At 40.8% G+C, this 26957-nt stretch overlaps 1 protein-coding gene across 5 annotated transcripts in view; it reads left to right on the top strand.

Moving 5' to 3' along the window:
* Window positions 1-26957, top strand: part of RB1 (RB transcriptional corepressor 1) — a 177415-nt gene that overhangs the window by 68608 nt on the left and 81850 nt on the right. For all 5 annotated transcript variants that reach the window (XM_048849917.2, XM_048849935.2, XM_048849925.2 and 2 more), the window contains 5 exons: window positions 5617-5733; window positions 6470-6526; window positions 6613-6644; window positions 6727-6803; window positions 7014-7216. In XM_048849917.2, coding sequence (XP_048705874.1) covers window positions 5617-5733; window positions 6470-6526; window positions 6613-6644; window positions 6727-6803; window positions 7014-7216 — 486 coding nt within the window. The remainder of the gene's footprint in view (window positions 1-5616; window positions 5734-6469; window positions 6527-6612; window positions 6645-6726; window positions 6804-7013; window positions 7217-26957) is intronic.

The following is a 26957-nucleotide window of genomic DNA, read 5'->3' as shown; positions in this document are numbered from 1 at the left end:
GCCATTTCCAGCACAAATCCAGGGTTTAACAAGAACGTCTGGGGGGGGAGGGGTAGGAAAAAACAAGGGGAAATTAGGTTACCTTGCATAATGACTTAGCCACTCCCAGTCTCTATTCAAGCCTAAGTTAATTGTATCCAATTTGCAAATGAATTCCAATTCAACAGTTTCTCGCTGGAGTCTGGATTTGAAGTTTTTTTTTTTGTAATATCGCAACTTTCATGTCTGTAATCGCGTGACCAGAGAGATTGACGTGTTCTCCGACTGGTTTATGAATGTTATAATTCTTGACATCTGATTTGTGTCCATTTATTCTTTTACGTAGAGACTGTCCAGTTTGACCAACGTACATGGCAGAGGGGCATTGCTGGCACATGATGGCATATATCACATTGGTGGATGTGCAGGTGAACGAGCCTCTGCTAGTGTGGCTGATGTTATTAGGCCCTGTGACGGTGTTCCCTGAATAGATATGTGGGCACAGTTGGCAACGGGCTTTGTTGCAAGGATAGGTTCCTGGGTTAGTGGTTCTGTTGTGTGGTATGTGGTTGCTGGTGAGTATTTTGCTTCAGGTTGGGGGCTGTCTGTAGGCAAGGACTGGCCTGTCTCCCAAGATTTGTGAGAGTGTTGGGTCGTCCTTCAGGATAGGTTGTAGATCCTTGATAATGCGTTGGAGGGGTTTTAGTTGGGAGCTGAAGGTGACGGCTAGTGGCGTTCTGTTATTTTCTTTGTTAGGCCTGTCCTGTAGTGGTGACAGGAAGGGTAACTAGTGGCAAAGACATTGCTACCATGTGCCCTTGACGTGGCCAATTCTGCAGCCAGATCCATTTCCACATGGTGGTGATGAACTGTACCTCGGGTTTCCTGAAGGAGGTGCAGGTAACCATGGAAGATGTTCCCTTTGAGGGCACTAAGCTCTTTGTGGAGAAAACTGATGCCTCACTTCACTCTCTGAAGGATTCTCAAGCACCTTCCATTTGCTACACTCTGGGACAAAAGAGAAAATTTAGTCCACAGCCCCAGCATAAGCCATGCACTTCCCAATACCCAGCTCAATGATACGAAGAGCCACAGAGGAAGAAAACAAAATTCTCCAGATGAAAACATCCAGCCAGTAATCTTTCTTGTACTAGCCTTCCCCATCCAAACATCAATTTTGACATGTTGGTCAAGGTGCCAGTAGACCACTCCCTACAACTGCTACATCCGACCATTGCTAATCCACCCATTTTGCCACCGTCTGGCAGTGTTGTGCAGTACCGGGGGTGCATAATATTGGACCGATGGGTCCTAGAGATCATTCGCCTGGGGTACTCTATCCATTTTACGCCCTTCCTCCTCCACAACACCCTTCCATGTCCCTCTTCAGGGATCCTTCTCATGAGAGTTTACTATGAGAAGAAGTAGACAGTCTCCTCCAGTTAGGAGCTGCAGAACCAGTACCTCAGCATCTACAAGCAAAGGGTTCTACTCTTGGTATTTCCTAATACCCAAGAAAAAGGGGGGCTTGAGACCCATATTAGACCTCAGAGCTCTCAAAAAGTTTGTCAAAGCTCAGAAATTAAAGATGGTCACTTTAGCAATGATCATTCTGGCGTTGGAACAGGGAGACTGGTTTTTGGCCCTTGACTTCCAGGGCATGTATTTTCACGTATCAATCTTATCAACTCACAGATGATTTCTGAGATTCACCCTGGGACAAAATCACGACTAGTACCGGTTACTCCCCTTCACGTCGTCTTCAGGACTGAGAGTATTTCCAAGGTTCTCTCAGTAGTGGCCACCCACTTATGCGCCCAAGGGATCATGATTTACCCTTGTCTAAACAATTGCCCCTCAAAGCCTGATCTCTCCAAGAGGCTCACTGAGTCATTGGAGTTACGCTGCACTTGTTTACAGAGCTGGGCCTACACATCAACCCTTACTCCAATACCTCACCTGGAGTTTATAGGTGCTGACCTTGACTCTTTACGGGTCAGGGCCCTCCTACTTCAGCACAAATTTTTCTCTCTGACTACACTAACAGAGACTATCCAAATCAGCCCGCAAATATCTACCAGATACTGCCTACAAACCCTTGGGGCATGTGGCAGTGGGCACAACGGTAATACCATACACCAGACTTCACATGCAGTGCCTTTATATGTGGTTCAGCTCAATTTACAGACCAAACAGGGACAGACTAGACAAACCCCTGTCATTGCTCACCAGGGTAGAAACCTCCCTAGACTGGTAGAAAGACCTAGCCAACATTTGCAAAAGGATCCCCTTTGCGTAAAATCCTCCATCATTGCTTCTCCCGACCGATGCATTACTTAGGGGGTGGGGTGCACATCTAAACGGCCTTTATGACACATGGGAAATGGTCACCCACAGAGAGATCCCTCCACATCAACCTCCTCAAGCTAAGGGCAGTCAGGAATGCCTGTGTCTATTTGTTCCCACTGATCAAAGGGTCACACATGACAATTCTAACAGACAGTGTTGCTTCTGTGTTCTACATAAACCCGACAACGGGGTGCCTGGTCTCCCTTCCTCTGTGGGGAAGCGATGAGACTATGGAACTGATATATCTTCCACACCATCAGTGGCCTACCTCTCAGGTATACAGAACTTGATGGCAGATTGTCTGTCGGAAATTACCTCATGATTACGAGTGAGAGCTAAACCCAGCAGTACTTCATAATTTATTCAGGTGGTGGGGGATACTGACCACAGACTTTCTTGTCACTTACCTGAACAAGAAATGTCCATGGTACTGCTCTGGAGTGGGGATATGACATCACTCCTTAGGTGATGCTCTTCTCCTCCCTTGGGACATGTACCTCCTTTGTCTTCCCTCCTTTTCCCCCTACTGTCAAAGGTACTACTGAAGATAAAAAGAGATGGAGTACATGTCATTCTGATTGCCCCAATGTGGTCAAGACAGACATGGCACCCCTATCTGTCACCGCTCACAATGTGCCCACCAATCTCTCTCCTCCACATCTCCTCTCATAGAACAGAGGACATACCCCACATCCCAGCCTGGCAATTCTTCACCTCCTTCTTGGTTCCAATACCTAGAGAGCTCCTGTTCAGTGGTGATGCAAAAGGTATTATTATTACACAACAGAAAATTCTTGACATGATGTACTTACCTTCAAAAATGGTCCAGATTTCGGATTTGGTGTATGTCTCAACAAATCTCTGTGACTCTTCTGTTACCCACACAATTCTCCATTACACACTCTAAGGCACCCAATTTTAGCCTAAATTTGTTGCTAGTACACTCTGACATCCCACCTCTCTCTAGTTCCTAGGGCTCAAGGCGTAACCCGATTGATTTAGGCACCCCCAATCTTTCTCAGTTCCTAGGGCTCCAGGTGAAAGGCACCTAACTTTACCTCTCCATGAGCTCCAGGCTCTACTCCTCTGTGGACTCAGCGCAAACACCCATTCCCTGTGGACTCAGGACTTAATCCTTTGCAGTTTTACTGGGTCTTTCACTAGTGAAAGAGCCTGACCAATAATTACTTAACCTCTATTTAATAACAATCACCAAAACCGAATGCACATGCTAAGCATACAATGCTCACCACTCCCATTAAGTCAGATGAACTTTTCCTTATGGACAGTCAGGATCAGGTCATCTGGGGATTCCAGCTTCTGCATGGTTATGACTGGCAAGGTTTTGACGTCTGACAGCTCAGATCTTGGGGCTGTGTCCTGGAATTGGTTCCAAAGAACTTCCTTTTGGAACCCAGTTTATATAATGAAACTTGAGTCTTGTTTAGCTGTACCTTTAACCAGTCATTTTACTGAAATATTACTAAACAATTTTTAACCAATCCTAACATATTGTAAAACAATTCTTTAACCAATCAGACCCCACCACCTTACTTGATTTACAGTTAGCAAAATTAGTTATGTAACAGACAGAAACAATCAAAGAACCAGACAGAGACCATACAGATGAACAATAGAGAAGTGGGGACCATAAAGACAAAACAATAATAAGTAGGGATTTTACAACCACAACTCTTGATAAGTGATTTCTTGCTAGACAGCATGCCATCAAACTAAGTTTTCTTTAATCATCTTAAGATCTGTTTCTTTATCTGGTGATGGTGGGTATTATTAGGACAAGATTGCCGCCTTAACAGCCCGATATTACATTGTTTTAATATAATTTAGTTGGAATGTGAGGATGTGACTTTCTGCTTCTGGGCTCATGGCTGCTGCTCTCCTAATATGGCTTCAGAAAAAGGACTCAGCCTTATACTTCCACACATCTTCGACTATGCACTGGCATTGAAAAGATCAGAGCTGTCCCTTTTAGGATCCACCTAGCGGCAATAACAGCCTTCCATCATCCAGTGGAGGGGTACTCAGTGCTGTCACAGCCACACAACTAAAAGGTTCCTCAAGGGTATTGTAAACCTCTTCCCACAAGCTCAGCCTCCTGCTCCCACATGGGACTTAAAATTAGTACTGAAAGGACAGACTAGGCCTCCCTCTGAACCAGTAGAATAGGGGAAATAGTGGTTCTGATTGTACATTCCCCATATTCGGTATTCTTTGGGACAAAGTTACCCTCAGACAACATCCAAAATTTGTTCCCAAGGTAATCTTCCCGTTTCATATGAACCAGTCGATTCACCTTCCAACCTTCTATCCCAAGCCTCACAGAGACAACAGAGAGGCTATATTACATACCCTAGATGTCAGAAGAGCCCTAGTCTTCTACCTGAACAGGATGAAGGCCTTCAGGAAGGCCCCCAAACTTTTCCCCTCCATTGCAGAATGATCCAAGGATTTGGCAATATCAGCCCTAAGACTTTCCATGTGGGTCTTCAAATGTATCGGACAACGTTACAAAGTTTGCAATATGACCCCTCTGGATACTATTTGTATACATTCCACAAGGTCAAACTCCTCATCCATCGCCTTCTTCAAGAATGTCCCTATCTCAGAGATCTGTAGAGCAGCGACATGGGCGTCAGTCCACACTTTCACAGAACATTATGCAATCACTGGGGACTCCGCCTCTGATGCCACCTTTGGCTCCACAATGCTGTCATCTGTAACTGACCCGACTCTGAAGTCCCAGCCCTCCAGAGGGGATACTGCTTGGGAGTCACCTATAGTGGAGCACCCATAGGGACACTACTCACTGCAGAAGGTAACTACTATTTTAACGATGGTTCTTCGAAATGTGTGTCCCTGTGGGTGCTCCACAACCCACCCTCCTCCCCTCTGCTTCAGAGTTTTTGTCAATCTGTGGTAGAGAAGGAACTGAGGGGGGGTTAACCCATACCCGCTGGCTAGCCTCGTGGCAGAGCACGAGGAGAGAACGCATGCATAGGCCTAACAGACACTGCTACTGAAGTTCTCCAATCAGCAGCACAGGGACACAAGCACTCCTACACTGGAGCACATATGGGGATACACATCTTGAAGAACCACTGTTACTGTAGAAGGTGAGTAACTTCTTCCATAACCATACTGATGACCTAATTAATATAACTGTGTGCTACAAAACTGAAGTGGAAAAATATTCTTGGTTAACTTGTAAAAACATGTTTTTACATACCTAGTTAAACAAACTATCCTTTTTTTTCTAATATGTTTCAGAACTGTACAGTGAACCCTAAAGAAGGTATCCTGGCAAGAGTGGAAAATCTTGGGAACATCTTCAAAGAGAAATTTGCTGAAGCAGTTGGACAGGGATGTGCTGAAATCGGCTCACAGGCAACTAATATTTTGATTTCACATTATTCATTTGAATGTTATCAGCATGAGCTAATGCGAGACCAAACATACTTACCAGCCTTTTACTGTGGAGATTGGGAGTGATAAAATATTTTCTCAACCTGGGAAACTGGGCATGTAACCTCTAGCAAGGCTCGAAGATGCTATTTGACAAACAATTCAGCAAACATAGGAAGGTCTAGAAAGAAAAAAATGCATACATTTAAAAATATTTTAAAATTAATGTTATTTTAACAAAGCATAGGAAAATTACCACAAAGTATTTTAACATAGTTGAAACTGTATATAGTTATCCATTATATAGTTATCCATTAATCTGCCCTCATGAATAGGATTGCTGAGCCTTTAAATGGACCTGGTGGCCTATTTCCCTACAGTGACTTGCATAGCAAGTTCACCCAACTTAAAAGCTCAATATCTTCCAGCTGTCAGCTCTGCTGTCTCATCTTGGCAACTGAAAATTGACCTCTACAGTTTGACTTAAACATCTTCTTACAACTTCAGTCAGTCACGATCCCCAGTAGTCCTTGGAGGCCACCCTAGCCAACTTCGCTGGGACAAATTAGATTTTTTTAAGTGGTCCCAGCATGCACATTCTTTCCAAAGGACGAAAGTGTATTTTGGCTTTGTCACTGAAGTCTGATTCAACAATCTTATATTATGGCTTGCATAATGTGAAATTTTGTGTAATGTTCTTGACTTTCTTCATTTTTAGAGATATAAGCTTGGTGTAAGGCTATACTACAGACAAATGGAATCCATGTTAAAGTCGGTAAGTTTAATGAGCATGCATTACTCTTAATACTTTGCTCCATTTGAGCAGTATTTCATAATTTTGCATCTGTTCATATATTTCAGGAGGAAGAGCGCCTGTCAGTTCACAATTTTAGGTATATGTTCCTAACGCATAATAGAAAACCATTATTGGTGTGCGAAGACTAGTATTAAGGCGTGCATATTTTTTTTTTCCAGCAAACTTCTGAACAATAATATCTTCCACACATCTCTTCTGGCCTGTGCTGTTGAGGTTGTTATGGCTACGTATGGCAGTAAGTTGAATCTATAGAATTGCAAGATACCATTGCTGTTGTTTATTAGTAGTAATAGCTATTCATTAAATTAGTAACTACATATGCACATTAAATTTAAGTATCTGGAACTGACAAACGGCAGTAAATCAGTAAATAAAGAGGGAAAAATTGACAGGAGATCGTATCACTTTAATACTGAATAACTAGTTCTGGTCTTTTTTACTTCAGGGAATGCTTCACAAACTGATGGCACCAGTACTGAAACGGATTTGTCTTTTCCATGGATTCTCAATGTACTTGATTTAAAAGCCTTTGACTTCTACAAGGTGATTGAAAGCTTTATTAAAGCCGAACCAAGCTTGACAAGAGAGATGATAAAACATCTAGAACGCTGTGAACATCGAATTATGGAATCCCTTGCATGGCAATCAGTAAGTAATGTTTTAAAATAAGTAAAAATGTGTTTGTCCACTTCATGTGCCTATATAGAGAAAAGAAATTATACCCAACTCCATTAGATTATATATACAATTGTATTATTAAGAGTTGTTATTAGTAATAAAATAAATCACAAAACCAAAATTAGCTTGGTTTATACAGGTCTTAAAAGATGAAAAAACAGAGGGTCAGATTCTCACTGGTATAAATCAGTTTAGCTTGACTGACTTCAATGAACATATGCTGGTTTACAATCATCTGAAGATCTGGCTCAGAATATTTTAAATACACTACTCCCAAACTATACATAATATTTTGGTGCCAGTAAAAAACAGACAAAAATAAAAATATAACATTTATTAATTCATGTTTCTTTCTTTTTCTTGACACTTGTTGCTCCTATTCAGAGCAAGAGCCTTAGTACAGTACTTGGATATTATTGTTAGTGTTGCTGAATACTAAATTTCCTTGTCCCCTACACTTGGATCAGTTTAGATTTCTTGGTAGCTCTGTGCTGACCTGATCTTGAACAAACTGGTCAGTGGTAGTATACTTGTGATATTTGGTACATGTTTCAGGCTTGTAATGAAGAGTCAGCTTAATATGTCAAGGGAAGAGGACCACCATGGAAGAGTCTGTTCACTGAAATGTTAATGTCTGGTGAACAACTTTGTGTAGCTTGTTTTAAATGAATACTAAACCTGCAGCTCTTTGCTTTACAATGTTGCAGAATTTGTCCCTTGCAAGGAATGTGATCCTTGGATATATAACTGAAGGAGTATAGAGTAGAAGTAGGGAGGTGTTATTTCCACTCTATAAGAAATCAGTGAGACCTGTACTGAAATATTGTATTACATTCTGATACTTTATTTAATATTGTATTACATTCTGAACTTTAAAAGGATGTTGAGAAACTGGGAAGGTTTCAAAAAGAGCGAGATGAATGCTTTGAGGTCTTGAAAACCTGCCTTACAGTGAGAGACTGAAGAAGCTTAATTTATTTAAGAGAGAGTTTTAAAAGATGTTGACTTGATCAGAGTCAGTAAGTACTTAGAGGGTTCTTCAGTCTATTAGACAAAAGCATGATAATGGCTAAAAGCTGAAGTCCAGTAAAATTCAAATTAGAAATAAGGAACAAATTTCTAAATGATGGTGATTTGCCATTGGAACAGACTACTAAGGGAAATGTTGGATTCTCTGTCTCTTAAAGTCTTCAGATCAAGACTGGATACTTTTTTAGAAGATATGCTTTAACAGACTAGGTACCTTTAGTTTGCTCTAGCAGGGTCTGAATGGAGCAGAGCGCAACACATTAGAGCGATCTACAATCAAATCCCTGTAGTCTGGGCTGTGGTGCCATGTGACAAGCCATGAGTGAAATGTAATGGCCTGTGATGTACAGGTGGTCAGACTAGAAGATCCAGTGGTTAATCCCGTCTGGCCTTAAACTCCTTTTGTGAGTTTTTGAACGTCCAAAGTCTGAAAGATGAAGCTAGATAAATTCAGACTAGGACTGATGCAAGTTTTTAGCAAATTAACAGTTGGAACAACTTCTCTAAAGGGGTGTTGTAGATTCTGACATTTGAAGTCTTTAAATCAGGGTTGGATGTTTTTCTAGAAGATATGCTCTAGCTCAACCAGAAGTTACTGCATCCGATGAAGTGAGCTGTAGCTCATGAAAGCTTGTGATCCAATAGATTTGTTAGTCTCTAAGGTGACACAAGTACTCCTTTTCTTTTTGCAAATACAGACTAACATGGCTGCTACTCTGAAACCTGATTTGATACAGGAGTCACTTGGTGAAATTCTGTGAGCAGTATTATGCAGGAGGTGGTATATTAGTTTAGATGGAATAAAGCGGCTCAAAGAATCAAAGGTGTTAACATAACCCAATAACTGTCCAACATTAAACTAGTTTTTAAACAAGGTTTTGATGTACAAAGAGCTCAGCCTGCTTAGTATCATGGCGCAAACACCATTAAAAATCTTTTTAACCTTTTATGAAAGATTAAAAAAAAGAAACAGTTAAAGCATTTGAAATGTTAAGTATTAAATAAGGCTTTAATTTTAACTACATCCTTTTAACATTGTTCCTTTTCCCTGTAGCTCGAGAGAGTTTGTGAATGAAAAATTCTCTTGTTTTGACAGTCTTTTAGACGGTATCAAAGATGTTGTTAGCTGTCCTTTTGAGGAAAAGATAGTTGAGGTGTGCTGGGACTGCTGTTGATGTTGCTATTAAAATCCAAGCTTATTTCCAAGAAGACAAAATAGACAAACACACACACAAAAGAGGAGAGAGAAGAATAGCAAGGACAGAGCTTCTGTCTCTGATGTTCACTCCCTTGCAAGCTTGCTGCTGAAAAATACAGGCTCGCACATGGTGTTATCAACCACTCTGAGATCTGGCAAACTTGTACCAGTATTTGGCAGTTGAGGGCATTGTTTTTAGCTGTCTCTTTCTAGTCACAGGTTTACAGCAGTGTTGCAAAATATGCAGTCTTGGTTAGCTAAGCCAGACTCTTATTAGACAGAAGGAAAAAACAGAGAAGGATAGGAAAGAGAATAATTAAGGTGGGGAAGGAAGAGAACATACAAAGGGGAGGTGGAGGAGAGAGTCTCATATCCAGGTGGTATTTGGCATTTAGCCAAAGCGGATGGAGGTGGCAGTGTCATCTGGCTCCTTCTCTCTGGCCCGGTCAGGTCAATACATTTTTCAGGATTAGAATGAAGAAGGTCCAGGGTCCCAGGAGACAGTGGGGGTGGTAGTCATGATGGTAAAGCTTGTTCCTTCCCCTTCTAGTTAACCAGCGCAGTGGTGGCCTCCATCCGTTCATCCATCTTATCAAAGTTTTCTTATCAAAGTGTCTGTCTCTGTCTGTCTGGCTCTCTCTCTCTCTTTTTTTTTAAAGGACCCCAAAAAGGAGTGATGGGCAGGTTAGTCCATCCTCTTATTATTTTGTGAACTAATAGGCCTAATTTCCAACACCAGTTTGGGGTCTTTTTTTTTTTTTGGTTTTAAACTGTCTTGTTTGCCAGGCATAATCTTAACACAGTCGTTGAATTACATTAATGAGCCTTTTTGTTTGTACCAATTTAGTCTTTCTTTTTTGCACCTTTTCCCATTGGCATTTGTTGTTGTAGGTTACTGTGATATTTTATGAACTTTTATTCGCTTTTTACAGTTGAGCTCACAATTAGGGTAAATTGTAGACCCATTTATCACACCAGATGTTAAACTGAGTAATCACAATAGTTCCTTCTGACCTGAAAATCTATGAACCTTGTATATTTAAAACAAACACGTCAGCTGAAGTGAGGAACAAAGAAATGGCTAACCTTTGAAGATGCTATTTGGGGCTGAGGTTACCGAACATTGAGGAAAGTAATAATTTCATGAGTGATGTGCTAAAGATAGAAAATTCAGAAGTGCTGATCATTGGCTTAACTGTTTACATTGGAGATAATGATTACTATTAACCTCAGTTGGAGCAAAGATAGGCAAGTTCTGAGTACTTTTGAAAAGGCTTCCCCTGCCCCCACACAAAGACCACACTTTCTTTTGTGATGAAGAATTTAGATCCAGTAGTTAACATTTTATACAGTACCAACCTGTGTTGTCAATTTTATAGCAAATACAAATTTTGTGTTTTTCTTCCATTTTGTGTAATTTTTCCTTTAATTTAACTCTCAAATTTCTCTCTTGCCCCAAACTGACTGGAGTAGTCCAGGTGCAATTGCAGTATCTGGAAAAGAGAACACTAGTCTACAATGCTGTACACACAAATCTGAACTTAATTGCAATATACTAAAATTTAGTATGCAGCAAGTGTATGTTCTAACTATATATAACACCTTGACAGTTCTATTCTTCGTAGGGTTGTAAATAAAGTTTTAAAAGTTAACTGTTTAAACGATTAAAATTATATTGTTTCAACGGTTAACGGATTAAAGAGAGAGGGGCTGGGTGAGGTGAGGGCTGGGGTTGGCTGGCCGGCCAGCATGGGGCCGGGGCCCCGTGGGGCCATTGCGGGTGGGGCTGGGGCTGGCTGGTGGGGGTTAACTGTTAAGGTTGGTTAACCAGTAAGCCTAATGCTTACCAGTTAACCCAGTAGTGAGCAGGGTAGTCCGCTGGCGCGCCACCAGACAGTTTGTTCACATTTGCATGGCTGCCCGCAGCTTGCAGGGGCCATGGTTCGCCATTCCCAGCCTAGGAGCCGGACCTGCTGGCCACTTCCGGGATGCAGACTGTTCGGAGGTAATTTTGGAAACCGTTAATATGGCTTCTTAATTCCTTATTAAGACGAAGGGATCACTGATATGCCCCACGATACTCCTTTTCTAAGGTTTGTTCATGCTACACTTCACTGACATATTTTTGACGTACATATAGATTGATTTCAATTTGACAAATGTGTTCAGACTGAATGGCATGAAGATTTTATTTTGTATTTAGATTTGAACTAAGAAATACAGCTATCCAAGACTCTAGGAGCCCTAACATATAATTTAAATTAAATCTCAACAGCATTAAAATCAGTTCCATAGGTACCTGACTGGCCAGCTGGGCCCTGTTCCCTTCTTCACGTAGGAAACACACTCTTAGCATTCTTCAGAGACCCTTTCAAACACATCTTTTGCATTGTGCCTGGGAAATCACCAAATTTGAGCTAAGTTCCAGAGTCTCAGAGCCCTGGCAAAGAGCATCCTGCCTGCTGCCCCCTTTCTGATAATGAGGGGGATCCAGCTTCAGTGTTTCTGTTTACCACAGCTGTAGCAGTATGGCACTCAGAGAGGCATTCTCACTGCACTGTTAAACACTTCAAAGTTTGATAAAACCCATATTTGATCTGGCATAAAAATTACATGGATTTCTTTCCTCCTCACGTCGTAATAACTGAAAATGCATTTCGTTCTGGGAACAAGGGCTTACCGGGTGATTTAGAGTAAGGGTTACTTTGAGTGAGTCTGCAAAAAGAAACCGAAGGCACTGGCATTCTCTGCAGGTATGCGCAAGCATTTCCTGTCTCTAAACCTGCACTTTGTGCCTACTTAGTCAGTGCTTATGATCATACAAGTTATTGAAATCTGCATGATTTATTTGCTACAGAGTAGGGTTCCTGTAAACGCTAGTTCTCTGCTTGTTTGAGTACAGTAGGAGACTGGCATGGCATGCACATGTGATCTAAAACACTTTCAGCAAATTTTTAATCCATCGGACATGACAGAACTTTTTTTGGGAGAGAAAGTGGATAACTTGTGACTAATTGTGTATAGTGTTTAATTACAAACTTCCTTTAAATATGTTGTGTTTTTATTTTGATCCTGATTTATTTAGGAAAGTACAAAAAAAAAGTTGTATTTTGGCAGGTGTCATGAGCAAGGCTACAATTTAATCATGGGTATTTTTACTAAAAGTCAAGGACAGGTCTCACAGACAATAAACAAAAATTCATGGCTCTTGATCTGTCCATAACTTGTACTATAAATACCCCCTGACTAAATCTTAGCTGGGGGCTTGCTGCCTTAGGAGGGGTTTGGCGGGGAGCCCCTGGGACCACTGCCGGAAGCTGATGAGCTGTGGCTGCTCCTGCCACCCCCGGGGCTGCTGCTTAGCCAATCCGGGGAGCCAGCCACACCGGCCACTGCTTGGGAAGTTGCCGATCCCGGGAGCCAGCCACACCGGTCACTGCTTGGGTAGTCCCCGGGCCCAGCTGTGTGGGGCTGCCTGAGCAGTGGCCGGTGTGGCTGGCCCTGGGGCCACCTGAGCGGCTGGCTGCGGAACCGCTCCAGCAGCAGCCAGTGTGGCTGTCGGGACTGGCTGCTGCAGATGTCATGGAGGTTAGTATTTAAAGCTATGGCATTTTTAGATACCGAAAACTTGTCACAAGCTCAGATCTAAATCTTGCCTGTTCTTGGCTTTGAGCAAGTGTAATTTGTGAGAAAAAGGAAACATTTCTGTGGCATATGGATTTAAAATAAAAGTGGGTTCAGAGTTGTTCAGGTGTTTAAATATTTCAGTAGTATTGGGGAAACTGATTTGTGAGCAAGAGGTAGTGAGGTCAAAGGTGAGTGGTAAATATCATGCTACTGTGCAGTTCATTACCTGGGTATCACCTCCACACAAGAGTCCTATGTATGTATACAGGTTGCAGAGTGGTAGCCATGTTAGTCTGTGTCAGCAAAAACAACAAGGGTTCCTTGTGGCTGTAATATATATACTGCTTACTGTATTTTTCACTCCATGCATCTGATGAAGTGGGTTTTAGCCCCCGAAAGCTTATGCCCAGATACATTTGTTAGTCTCTAGGGTGCCACAATGACTTCTCATTGTTTTTGCTGTGTGAGAGAGAGAAATTATGCGTGTCACTAGAAGCTCTCTTCAGAAGGGTGGATAACTTGAAAGATATAGTTCAGACCTGTAAACATTTTTTTTATTTTTAAATACTTTGCAAAAGCAATACAAGCGATGTGACTTGTGGTCTCTCATAAAGAGCACACTATATTAAATGCTAGGTTATTCTTAATTTTAAACCACTTGAATTGCCTTTTCAGTTCAAATCAGCCACACAGGAAGCAGATCAATTTCCTTACTTTCATGTTAGAGACATGCTTAAATAATGTGTGAAGTGTTAGATTGTACTGATTATTCAAAACTTGATATGATGGAAAATTTAATATCTTTATTTGAGCCAAGCATCATTATTAAATCATTATGCATGTGAAACTACCATAAATGTTAATGGAAGTTTCACAAGAGCGTTACATGATGGGAAATAGATTTCATGAACTAGAGAGGGGGTCAGTGGGGCGTACTAATGTTGGTTTACATAGGTAAACTTAAAGAAACGAATGCGTATTTCATTAATAACCCTTTAAGCTGTGCATTAGCTAACCTCAGTAACCATATGGTTTTATTACGGTTATACTAGTCCTTTCCCTCCACTGACTTGAGTGGAGTTTCACTAGTGTAAAACTGGTGTGTAAGGATAATTGAGCACAAGTGTGAACAAGCTTTTCCAGAAGTCAGTGTAATGGCTACCAAGAAAGCAATCTTCTCTTAAACAGCTTTGTAGTGGTTAATTTTTTTTTAATCCAAAGAAAATGGAATCTCAGGAGACTGAAATATTTCTTTGTGTGCTGAAAGCAGAAATGTCTTTAGTAGAGGTACAATGTACCCTGATACTACGAAAGAAACTTGAGTGAAAGTAAACTATTGCAGATTAGGTAACAGTAGACGGTTTTAAAAAATAATAGAAAAAGTTTTACAAATACTTACTTCATCTTTTATATTCCATAATTTGGAGTGTAACTCTTAGTTCCTAGTTCACTGAATAGCCAAACCTAGTCAGTAGCTGGCTTTCTTTCGCTATTTATAGTAAATTTTCCTACTTTATGCTGGCTTTTTTTGGTTTTGGTTTTTGGTTTTTGGTTTTTTTGGTTTATTCTTTCCATTGCCTACTTTTGAAAATTGATTCATAATGTGCAATTTCAGACAGGAGTCTGGTAAAATTTAATTTTTGGTGACAAACTGGGTGCAGAATAACTAAACAAACTTCAGATGATGAAACTAACTTCCAGAGATGCACAAGTAAAGGCATCTTGCAGAATTTTACTGTCTGATCTTTCTCATGTTTTTCAAGCAGTGTAAAAAAGTTTAAATTAGAGTCTTGTTCCCATCTTATTGGGAGATGATGTCCTGTTATACACTAGTCTCATGACTGGTCCTAGTAAAAGTGTTTATCACTTTCACAGTTGTCTGATTTAGCAATCTGTAATTAGGAAGGAGATCACACTTTTGTAGGTCATCTCCTGTGGCAGAGGGTAGCCTGCCAGAAGAGAGGAGTGAAAAGCTTTCAGGGACACTTTCAGAACTAACAGTTTTGAAAAGGTGTCCTGCTCTACATTGGTTCATTCATGAGGAGAATATTTTCCCTCCTCTGTTATTTATATCCAGAGCACCAAGTGCTCCCCTTGTTGTACTTAAACTTGAAACCCCTCCTATGTTGAGACCATGATCCTGCCGGATGCAGACTGTTTGGAGATAATTTTGGAAACCGTTAATATGGCTTCTTAATTCCTTATTAAGACAGAGGTCACTGATATACCCCACGATACTCCTTTTCTAAAGTATGTTCATTCTACACTTCACAGACATATTTTTGACTTGCGTATAGATTGATTTGAATTTGATAAATATGTTCAGAATGAATGGCATGAATATTTTATTTTGTATTTAGATTTGAACTAAGAAATACAGCTATCCAAGACTCTAGGAGCCCTAACATATAATTTAAATTAAATCTCAACAGCATTAAAATCAGTTCCATAGGTACCTGACTGGCCAGCTGGGCCCTGTTCCCTTCTTCACGTAGGAAACACACTCTTAGCATTCTTCAGAGACCCTTTCAAACACATCTTTTGCATTGTGCCTGGGAAATCACCAAATTTGAGCTAAGTTCCAGAGTCTCAGAGCCCTGGCAAAGAGCATCCTGCCTGCTGCCCCCTTTCTGATAATGAGGGGGATCCAGCTTCAGTGTTTCTGTTTACCACAGCTGTAGCAGTATGGCACTCAGAGAGGCATTCTCACTGCACTGTTAAACACTTCAAAGTTTGATAAAACCCATATTTGATCTGGCATAAAAATTACATGGATTTCTTTCCTCCTCACGTCGTAATAACTGAAAATGCATTTCGTTCTGGGAACAAGGGCTTACCGGGTGATTTAGAGTAAGGGTTACTTTGAGTGAGTCTGCAAAAAGAAACCGAAGGCACTGGCATTCTCTGCAGGTATGCGCAAGCATTTCCTGTCTCTAAACCTGCACTTTGTGCCTACTTAGTCAGTGCTTATGATCATACAAGTTATTGAAATCTGCATGATTTATTTGCTACAGAGTAGGGTTCCTGTAAACGCTAGTTCTCTGCTTGTTTGAGTACAGTAGGAGACTGGCATGGCATGCACATGTGATCTAAAACACTTTCAGCAAATTTTTAATCCATCGGACATGACAGAACTTTTTTTGGGAGAGAAAGTGGATAACTTGTGACTAATTGTGTATAGTGTTTAATTACAAACTTCCTTTAAATATGTTGTGTTTTTATTTTGATCCTGATTTATTTAGGAAAGTACAAAAAAAAAGTTGTATTTTGGCAGGTGTCATGAGCAAGGCTACAATTTAATCATGGGTATTTTTACTAAAAGTCAAGGACAGGTCTCACAGACAATAAACAAAAATTCATGGCTCTTGATCTGTCCATAACTTGTACTATAAATACCCCCTGACTAAATCTTAGCTGGGGGCTTGCTGCCTTAGGAGGGGTTTGGCGGGGAGCCCCTGGGACCACTGCCGGAAGCTGATGAGCTGTGGCTGCTCCTGCCACCCCCGGGGCTGCTGCTTAGCCAATCCGGGGAGCCAGCCACACCGGCCACTGCTTGGGAAGTTGCCGATCCCGGGAGCCAGCCACACCGGTCACTGCTTGGGTAGTCCCCGGGCCCAGCTGTGTGGGGCTGCCTGAGCAGTGGCCGGTGTGGCTGGCCCTGGGGCCACCTGAGCGGCTGGCTGCGGAACCGCTCCAGCAGCAGCCAGTGTGGCTGTCGGGACTGGCTGCTGCAGATGTCATGGAGGTTAGTATTTAAAGCTATGGCATTTTTAGATACCGAAAACTTGTCACAAGCTCAGATCTAAATCTTGCCTGTTCTTGGCTTTGAGCAAGTGTAATTTGTGAGAAAAAGGAAACATTTCTGTGGCATATGGATTTAAAATAAAAGTGGGTTCAGAGTTGTTCAGGTGTTTAAATATTTCAGTAGTATTGGGGAAACTGATTTGTGAGCAAGAGGTAGTGAGGTCAAAGGTGAGTGGTAAATATCATGCTACTGTGCAGTTCATTACCTGGGTATCACCTCCACACAAGAGTCCTATGTATGTATACAGGTTGCAGAGTGGTAGCCATGTTAGTCTGTGTCAGCAAAAACAACAAGGGTTCCTTGTGGCTGTAATATATATACTGCTTACTGTATTTTTCACTCCATGCATCTGATGAAGTGGGTTTTAGCCCCCGAAAGCTTATGCCCAGATACATTTGTTAGTCTCTAGGGTGCCACAATGACTTCTCATTGTTTTTGCTGTGTGAGAGAGAGAAATTATGCGTGTCACTAGAAGCTCTCTTCAGAAGGGTGGATAACTTGAAAGATATAGTTCAGACCTGTAAACATTTTTTTTATTTTTAAATACTTTGCAAAAGCAATACAAGCGATGTGACTTGTGGTCTCTCATAAAGAGCACACTATATTAAATGCTAGGTTATTCTTAATTTTAAACCACTTGAATTGCCTTTTCAGTTCAAATCAGCCACACAGGAAGCAGATCAATTTCCTTACTTTCATGTTAGAGACATGCTTAAATAATGTGTGAAGTGTTAGATTGTACTGATTATTCAAAACTTGATATGATGGAAAATTTAATATCTTTATTTGAGCCAAGCATCATTATTAAATCATTATGCATGTGAAACTACCATAAATGTTAATGGAAGTTTCACAAGAGCGTTACATGATGGGAAATAGATTTCATGAACTAGAGAGGGGGTCAGTGGGGCGTACTAATGTTGGTTTACATAGGTAAACTTAAAGAAACGAATGCGTATTTCATTAATAACCCTTTAAGCTGTGCATTAGCTAACCTCAGTAACCATATGGTTTTATTACGGTTATACTAGTCCTTTCCCTCCACTGACTTGAGTGGAGTTTCACTAGTGTAAAACTGGTGTGTAAGGATAATTGAGCACAAGTGTGAACAAGCTTTTCCAGAAGTCAGTGTAATGGCTACCAAGAAAGCAATCTTCTCTTAAACAGCTTTGTAGTGGTTAATTTTTTTTTAATCCAAAGAAAATGGAATCTCAGGAGACTGAAATATTTCTTTGTGTGCTGAAAGCAGAAATGTCTTTAGTAGAGGTACAATGTACCCTGATACTACGAAAGAAACTTGAGTGAAAGTAAACTATTGCAGATTAGGTAACAGTAGACGGTTTTAAAAAATAATAGAAAAAGTTTTACAAATACTTACTTCATCTTTTATATTCCATAATTTGGAGTGTAACTCTTAGTTCCTAGTTCACTGAATAGCCAAACCTAGTCAGTAGCTGGCTTTCTTTCGCTATTTATAGTAAATTTTCCTACTTTATGCTGGCTTTTTTTGGTTTTGGTTTTTGGTTTTTGGTTTTTTTGGTTTATTCTTTCCATTGCCTACTTTTGAAAATTGATTCATAATGTGCAATTTCAGACAGGAGTCTGGTAAAATTTAATTTTTGGTGACAAACTGGGTGCAGAATAACTAAACAAACTTCAGATGATGAAACTAACTTCCAGAGATGCACAATTAAAGGCATCTTGCAGAATTTTACTGTCTGATCTTTCTCATGTTTTTCAAGCAGTGTAAAAAAGTTTAAATTAGAGTCTTGTTCCCATCTTATTGGGAGATGATGTCCTGTTATACACTAGTCTCATGACTGGTCCTAGTAAAAGTGTTTATCACTTTCACAGTTGTCTGATTTAGCAATCTGTAATTAGGAAGGAGATCACACTTTTGTAGGTCATCTCCTGTGGCAGAGGGTAGCCTGCCAGAAGAGAGGAGTGAAAAGCTTTCAGGGACACTTTCAGAACTAACAGTTTTGAAAAGGTGTCCTGCTCTACATTGGTTCATTCATGAGGAGAATATTTTCCCTCCTCTGTTATTTATATCCAGAGCACCAAGTGCTCCCCTTGTTGTACTTAAACTTGAAACCCCTCCTATGTTGAGACCATGATCCTGCCGGATGCAGACTGTTTGGAGATAATTTTGGAAACCGTTAATATGGCTTCTTAATTCCTTATTAAGACAGAGGTCACTGATATACCCCACGATACTCCTTTTCTAAAGTATGTTCATTCTACACTTCACAGACATATTTTTGACTTGCGTATAGATTGATTTGAATTTGATAAATATGTTCAGAATGAATGGCATGAATATTTTATTTTGTATTTAGATTTGAACTAAGAAATACAGCTATCCAAGACTCTAGGAGCCCTAACATATAATTTAAATTAAATCTCAACAGCATTAAAATCAGTTCCATAGGTACCTGACTGGCCAGCTGGGCCCTGTTCCCTTCTTCACGTAGGAAACACACTCTTAGCATTCTTCAGAGACCCTTTCAAACACATCTTTTGCATTGTGCCTGGGAAATCACCAAATTTGAGCTAAGTTCCAGAGTCTCAGAGCCCTGGCAAAGAGCATCCTGCCTGCTGCCCCCTTTCTGATAATGAGGGGGATCCAGCTTCAGTGTTTCTGTTTACCACAGCTGTAGCAGTATGGCACTCAGAGAGGCATTCTCACTGCACTGTTAAACACTTCAAAGTTTGATAAAACCCATATTTGATCTGGCATAAAAATTACATGGATTTCTTTCCTCCTCATAAAGAAAAGGAGTACTTGTGGCACCTTAGAGACTAACCAGACTAACACGGCTGTTCCTCTGAAACCTTTCCTCCTCATGTCGTAATAACTGAAAATGCATTTCCTTCTAGCCGATCCGGGGAGCAAGCCACACTGGCCACTGCTTGGGCAATCCCCAGCCCACCCGTGTAGGGCTGCCTGAGCAGCGACTGGTGCGGCCGCTTTGGCAGCTGGCTGCAGAGCTGCTCCTGCAGCAGCCAGTGTGGCTGTCGAGACCAGTTGCTTGGGTGGCCCTGGGGTCAGCCACACTGGCTGTTGCAGATGTCACGGACGTTGCGGAAAGTCACGGAATCCATGACTTCTTTGGCAGACACGGAGCCCTAATTATGAGTCAAGTAAAATTTGCACAGGATAGGGTTGGTTTACTAGAATATTGTTTTTATGCGGATGAGTACCCTTACCAGGTCTCTAACTTCTTCCATGCAGCTATGCCTAGAACCCCCTCCATGAGCTCTTGTGCTATGTCTTCTCTTTCCCCTCCTTCAAATCACGCACTTCTTTCTATAACTTCTGATAAACATATAGTGATTGCAGTCTGTGTATACACCCGATATTCCATTAAAACCATTTAATTGAAGTGCAGTGCTCTTTTTACACAGCCTACTACATATTAATGTTATAGCGAATATTTGCTGGCGCATTTAAGACAGCTAAATATACATTTAAACTAGGTTTGTAGTTAACTGCCTCATCCCTTTAAAAGAAGGCTGTACTGTGAGTAAAATGTAATTGAATAGTAAATTGCTGCTGAATACATTATTAAAATACCCCCGGGAGAAAAGAATCTCTTCACTGAGCATATACTCGACCAGTATGTGAATGAAACCAATTTAAGCACACATGCGTATATCAGTATTTTTGGATTATAGTAAGGTTGAAGGAAAAAAATTATGTGAAATTGTATGTAATTTTAAAGACCATGGTAATGGAAGAAGGAGCAGAGTTAAGGTTGTTTTTGCAACCTTAACATTATTGCTTTCAGACTTTCCTGTGTGCTAACTATACAACTGAAACGTTCTGAATATTATTTTTCTTAAAATAACCCAATAGCTGAAAGTTTTGAAAGGTTATTAGCAACTGAAAACATAGTTAGAATGGGAATACTTGTATATAATCTTACATGTAGTGATTACATCCACTTCTTCTATCAGATAATTCATTGAAAGGAATGTTTTTAACAATTAAAAATAGTATAACTGTGTCAAACTTAGTTAAAATCATCATATTTCCAGAAATCAATCTTTGGTACTTAGTGTTAAACATATTGCTAATTTTCAAAATCCAGGCTATGGAAACAGGCCGTCAAGTTCAAATGAAACCCGATTTTTCCCCAGGAAGTCTGACATCCATTAAGCCAGAGGTGGAATTGGTCATGCTTATGTTAACATAACATTCATATATTGCAGTAATAGTGAATCATCTCAGCCCAACCCTATTAAAAGGTGCAGCCATCATGATATAATTTTGATTCAAGTACAAACACAACCAGAAATGAGTACTGAATAGCCATCAGCAACTGTGCAGTGCAGCACTTCATAATGTATGATGATTGTTCAGTTTTTCACCTAATTGTACCACTTTTTGTATGCACAAGTTCAGAATTCATCATTTGCCTCTGAATAAAAGAATTTCAGCTAGTCATGGAAAGACAAATTAAGGCGTTTGTTAGCATGATAAAATTCATCGGTAACAATAACTGCTGTCTGATTTCCTTTATGCTACTTCTTGGAAACATTTCTGACTGAACTTGCTTCTGATTTTTAACCTCACTCTTCCTCTTAAAGAGATTTTTTTTATAAAATCTGCAGTACAAACATTAAAACTGAGAATTTTAAGAATTTACTTTTTATTGTGGTCTGTGCATTTACTATTTTGTTTCTCGCAGCTTGTAAAATAGACATGAAAAAGCTTAACGTTAATTTCTGGTCTGTTTTCTGGTCAGTTTTTATATACTACCACAAATTTTGAAATATCTGGTCTGCAGATGCTTTTGGGGAATGTTTTTAAAGTTGCTACTGGAATTATTTTTTAAATTTCTTGGAAACAAATTTGTTGCTCTTAAGTCGTGTAAAAGTTTGGTTTTTCAAAGCCTGAATTTTGATGAAGGACTTATCTACACTGGCAAGTTTCTGAGCAGTAAAGCAGCTTTTTGCTCTCCAACTGCAGATGTGTACACACTGCCAAGCCACTTTGTGCCCAGAAACTCCTCAGTTGCAGCGCAGGCTATTTGCACAGAGGCTCCAGTGCTCTGTTGCCAGTGTGAACACTTGATTGCTTTCTGCCCTGTAATTGGCCTCTGGAGCTGTCCCATAATGCTTCAAGCGACTGCTCTGCTCATTGTTTTGAACTCGGCTCACCTGGAGACATGTGACCCTCCCCTTTCAAAGGACCTTTTCTAACCGTCATTGTGTGCTGTGCTGATCTGCTCTGGGACACAAAGCAAACCATTAATGTGGAATGCTCATGCTGTTGAACACACAAAGAGAGAGTGTGAGTGTGATTGCTGTGCAGAGAGCCCAGGGAGAGAGGTGGGGGCTGATGTTGGGGTTTCCGCCTGCTTCAGAACTGGTTGCTTCCTGCCGCTGCGTGAATTTACAAGACAGCCAGCATGCTGACACACTCTCTGTCCCACAAAACATACTCTCTCTCCCCCCCCCCCCAGTACACACACACACCCTCTCTCTCTCACTCACCAGTTGAAAAGCAGCTGGCAATGTAGTAGGCTGCCCATGGAACAATTGGATTGGGAAACCTGCATCATGTGATACTGTGCCGTCCCCATGAGGTATTGCAAACCTTTCCCAAAGCACCCTGTCGCCAGTTGTATAGTGGGATAGCTACCACAATGCACTGCTATCTTTGCTGTTGCAAGAGCTGCTAATGTGGATGCACTCCAGCGTACCAAGGAGCACAGTGTGGACACGCAACAACGGTTTAATTCCAGCGTTTTAATAAAAGTGGTATAATTTGTGGCACAGAAACTTGCCAGTGTAGACATAATCACATCAAACTTAGGGTATCTCTTTAAATATGAAAGTCAAATAACACCTGGACCACATTCTATTGGGTGATATCAGTGCAGCTCCTCTGGGTGAAATTATGCTCAATTACACAGGTTATGTAATGAAACTGTTAAATCCAGTGGAGTTATGCAGGGTTTATTAAAAGTTTTACCTGATAGATCTGAACCACAGCCCCAAATAACTGTCAGAGGTTATATGACACTCACTATTTATTGGTGCATTGTGATTTGAGCCATTTTGTGCTTTACTTTCCTGTGGAAGTCAAAAAGAAATTCCCACTAGTCAGCAAGGCAGGAGTCCAAATTAACTTTTTTTTTAGTATGCTCTTTATTCATCCATATTCATTCTTTTCTAGCACTCAAGGTGATAGCTGGTCAGAATTTCCAGAGGAAATTTCACCATTTTGAAATTTGGTCTGTTCTGATTCAGAATGGAAACAGATATTTTCAGAATTTCCTGCAAATGGAACTTTTGTAAAATTTTCATTTTGAAAACACCAAAACGTTCTCTAAATCAGTGTGTTCCCCAGGTTCCCTAGCAGCTCCTGAGTGGAATAACAGCAGTGAAACTGACAAGAACTGTTTGCATTGTTGTTGCCATGTTGGTCTCAGGGTATTCGAGAGACTAGGTCTGAAGTAGACCAGCTCTGTGTAGCTCAAAAGCTTGGCTCTTAAATTAACAGAAACTGATCCAATAAAAGAGATTACCTCACGCACCATGTCTCTGACAAGAATATCCGTTTGTCAGTAGCTGCCAGGGTTTCCAGGGTCCTTAGCTTCGGGACAGCTTGGTGACCCCACATCTTCCAGATTCCTGAGCCAGCCAGCTTACTGAACTGCTTAACTGACAGGCCAGCTGGCTCCCCAGGCTGCAGGAGTTGCCCCAGAAGTCTGATGCCCTGGGCTCCCAACTCCACATCAGTCCTTTTGGTGGGCTGCTGAGGAGTTGAGCAGGTGAGCTCGCAGGCAAGTTTCGAATGTGGCCTGTGTTCAACTGGAAGGTTAGTCAAAATTGGCATGTTTCCACAAAATATTTAGCTTTCAGCAAATTTGCAGTTCCCAATGGAAAACCATTGTCAGAAAATTTCTGACAAGCTCTATTCAGTGGGAATGCAGTACCTGATTGTCCAACTGAAATGTTACTGCTTGTTGCTTGAATTTGGGTTTCCTTCTTGATGAGTATTTTCTTTCTTTCCCTGGGTACACAGATATGTAATGCCATAGTCATAAAGTGCATGTGTTGCAAAATTTGTAGACCACACAGTGGCATTGCTGTGTTTACTCTATTAAGTGAATAACTAATGGTATTTCATGTATAGGCATGATTGTTTCAATGTATGTTGTGGCAACCTTTGGATAATTGTTTTGAAATTGCTTATATTTTTTCGTTCTTGGTTATATGAATTACTTATCCTTTTTGTGCCAATTAAGCTTATAAATATATAGTTAAAAATACCAAATGTTTTATTATTTTAAAATATTGTGGTAGTGCCCAGAGGCCCCCAGTTAGGGATCAGGACCCCATTATGGGAGGCTCTCTATATACATTGTTTCTAATAATTTATTACACATGGAAAGTAATCATAACCACAAATTTTCAGTGTTTATTTCAGCTATTCATTTTTTTCTCCCTTCCTCCATCCCCCACTCTGAATAGCTTGAACACCACTTGGTATTTCCTGTAGCTTCCCTCACATGTCTGATCCGAAGGAAGAGAGACTACAATTCCTACCCCACTCATGTAAATATCAGCAGTGTTAACAGCATATGAAACTTTGCCTCTGTGTTTTTTTTAAAGCTTACAGTAGGCATGTCTGTGGGCTGATAACAACAAAATGCAGTACTGTGGTTGCTCACAATACTCTGAAAATTGTGCAGTTCCATCACAATATAATTCCTTTGTACAGTACCAGGGAAGCTTTAAAGGAACACTTAAATTATATTTGAGAGGAAAACAAAAATCCTGTTGTGCTGAACGAACATTTAATCAGCTGCTTTAGGAGGATATTAAATTTAGAACCAGCGTTTGATACCCATAATATACATTAAATGTAAAGTATTATGGGCTAAATTGAGTCTTTAGATTCCTCCCTGAATATGGGGCAGTGAATAGTTGGGTTACCCAGTCTGGAAAATAATTCTGGAGTAGGACACATTCCACTGAGGAGAATTTGTTTCATCATAATTTTAAAAGATGCATCATAATAAAAGATGAAGCATATTTCCCCCCTTTGTGTCCAGCCACCTCCATTGTTTGCTACTTTAAACTATTTCAGCTAACAGAATTCTTAAATTCTCTATTGTTTTTATAACTTTAAGAAATGAAAATTTCAACAATTTGCATTAGATTTACATGTAAGTAAAGTGTCCTCCTTAGATAAATATTTCTAAACAAAAATCCCTGTGTAAGATGGTAGATCCGTCGTTCCCCCCTTTCAGTGGAGGAGAGTCAGAGTGTAAAATTTTATTTGTGCAAGTCCACTTATCATCATCCCACACTGGTAATGGTTATATTATTAAACTAAATCTTGCATTTCTAAATGTTACAAAATGAAAAGTAGTTTAAAAAAACAAAAAATCCTTCTGACCACAATAAACAGACATTCTGAACAGCTTTGAGCCATATAATCAAAGCTGTTCCTCATCTTCAGACGTTGGAGTGGAGAGGCTTCCACACTCGGTCTTTGCCACCATTACTCTCTTTTTATTGCGAAGCCCCGCTACACTGGAATAACAAGGTCTACAACATACTGCTGTTACAGCTAGCAGATATCTGCACTGCAGTCACTGTTTTCTTCGTTTTTAGAAAAATAAAGCATCAGAACTGCAGTACTTGTTATAGCTGAAGGTACTTACAATTTAAGGCAAACAAAATTCATTTTTTATTACAGGATCACAGGAGCTGTGACTCTTCATATTTCAGTAGCTCTTGACACACTCACGGGCCTGGAATTGCTCACTCTTTTTGGTGTAAATTTAGAGCTGTGGATCTCAACCTGCAGCCCAATCAGCACACAGCTGCAGCCCATGTGACATCCTTGGGGCCAGACAGGTAGTATTGGATGCAGCCCACAGTGGTAAATAAGTTGAGAACCACTGATCTAGAGTAATAGATACTTTTACATTAGGAAAAGAGTCCCTGCCAAAAACAAATAAAATACTGTAAGGTATGGATCCAGTAGGCTCAATGTTGCATTTTTTCCACTGGAGGATAGCAACTGCTGCATGTGAAATGGAGTTAGCATTGTATTCCCAAGAGAGTGGAGGTAATTATCAGAGACTGCTGTGACTCGAATTTACCAGGAAGGAATTTTTTTATTCAGACTTAGCAGTTCATTGTAAAAAGAGAAATTAAAATTAAGAGTTTGTGGAAAAGGGTGCCTTTAAAGAACTCATTCTTCATGTAAAACTTTGGAAAGTATGCTCTAGAAGTCTCTCTTCTATGTTAGTTGTGGCAGAGTGTGATGGAGATGGGGTGGTCCACTCACCGTTAGGTATGGTGCCTTTTCCTCGCCGTTCTGGGGAATAGCCCCTTCCCTCAGTTGCACACCATCTCCCTGCCTCTCTCTGGATTTGAGGCCCCTCTCTTGCTCCAGGAGCTGCTGCGGCCTTTTCATGACTGAACCTTCCAGCCAGGTCACACTATTCCTCTTCTGGGGTAACAAAATCTTCCTTCAGCAGTCCCAGGCAGTCTTCCGATTCATTGCCTCATAGTACCACTCCCTCAGTGGCTGGCAGGGAAACCCGGGCCTGCCCTCTACTCCAGGGTCTGGCTCATGGACCCTCTAGCCAGCAGTCAAGGTCTGTTCCCTTCTAGACCTTACTGCTTTTCCCTGAGCCCTGTCCTACATACTTGGCCTCCTCCCTCTCTGGATTGGCCAGCCCAAGTGCACCTCCCCTTCTCCCAGGGAGTGTCTGTAGACTTTCCCAGCAGTCCCCTTTTGTGCTCAGCTCCTGGGCTTTCTGCAGGCCCCTCCACCTGAGCCTGCTTCCAATCAATTCCCTGCTCCCTTGCTTTTTCTCCAGGTGCAGCCTATGGAGTTAATTGGTTCACCTGGCCATCTTAACCCCTTCCAGTCCTGTATGTGGTGGCCACGCCATGACAGAGATTTTCATGTTCAAAGTACTTAACATATCTAATCCTCCTCATGGCTGTGTGAGGTGTGTAGATGCATATCAGAGCTGGCCAGAAAATGTTTTTTTTGTTTTTCCCCTATGTAA

This window comes from Caretta caretta, chromosome 1 (assembly GCF_965140235.1).
Source record: "Caretta caretta isolate rCarCar2 chromosome 1, rCarCar1.hap1, whole genome shotgun sequence".
Lineage (NCBI taxonomy): Eukaryota > Metazoa > Chordata > Testudines > Cheloniidae > Caretta > Caretta caretta.
Note: the sequence above shows the minus strand (reverse complement) of the source record. Positions and strands in the feature narration are given on the sequence as shown.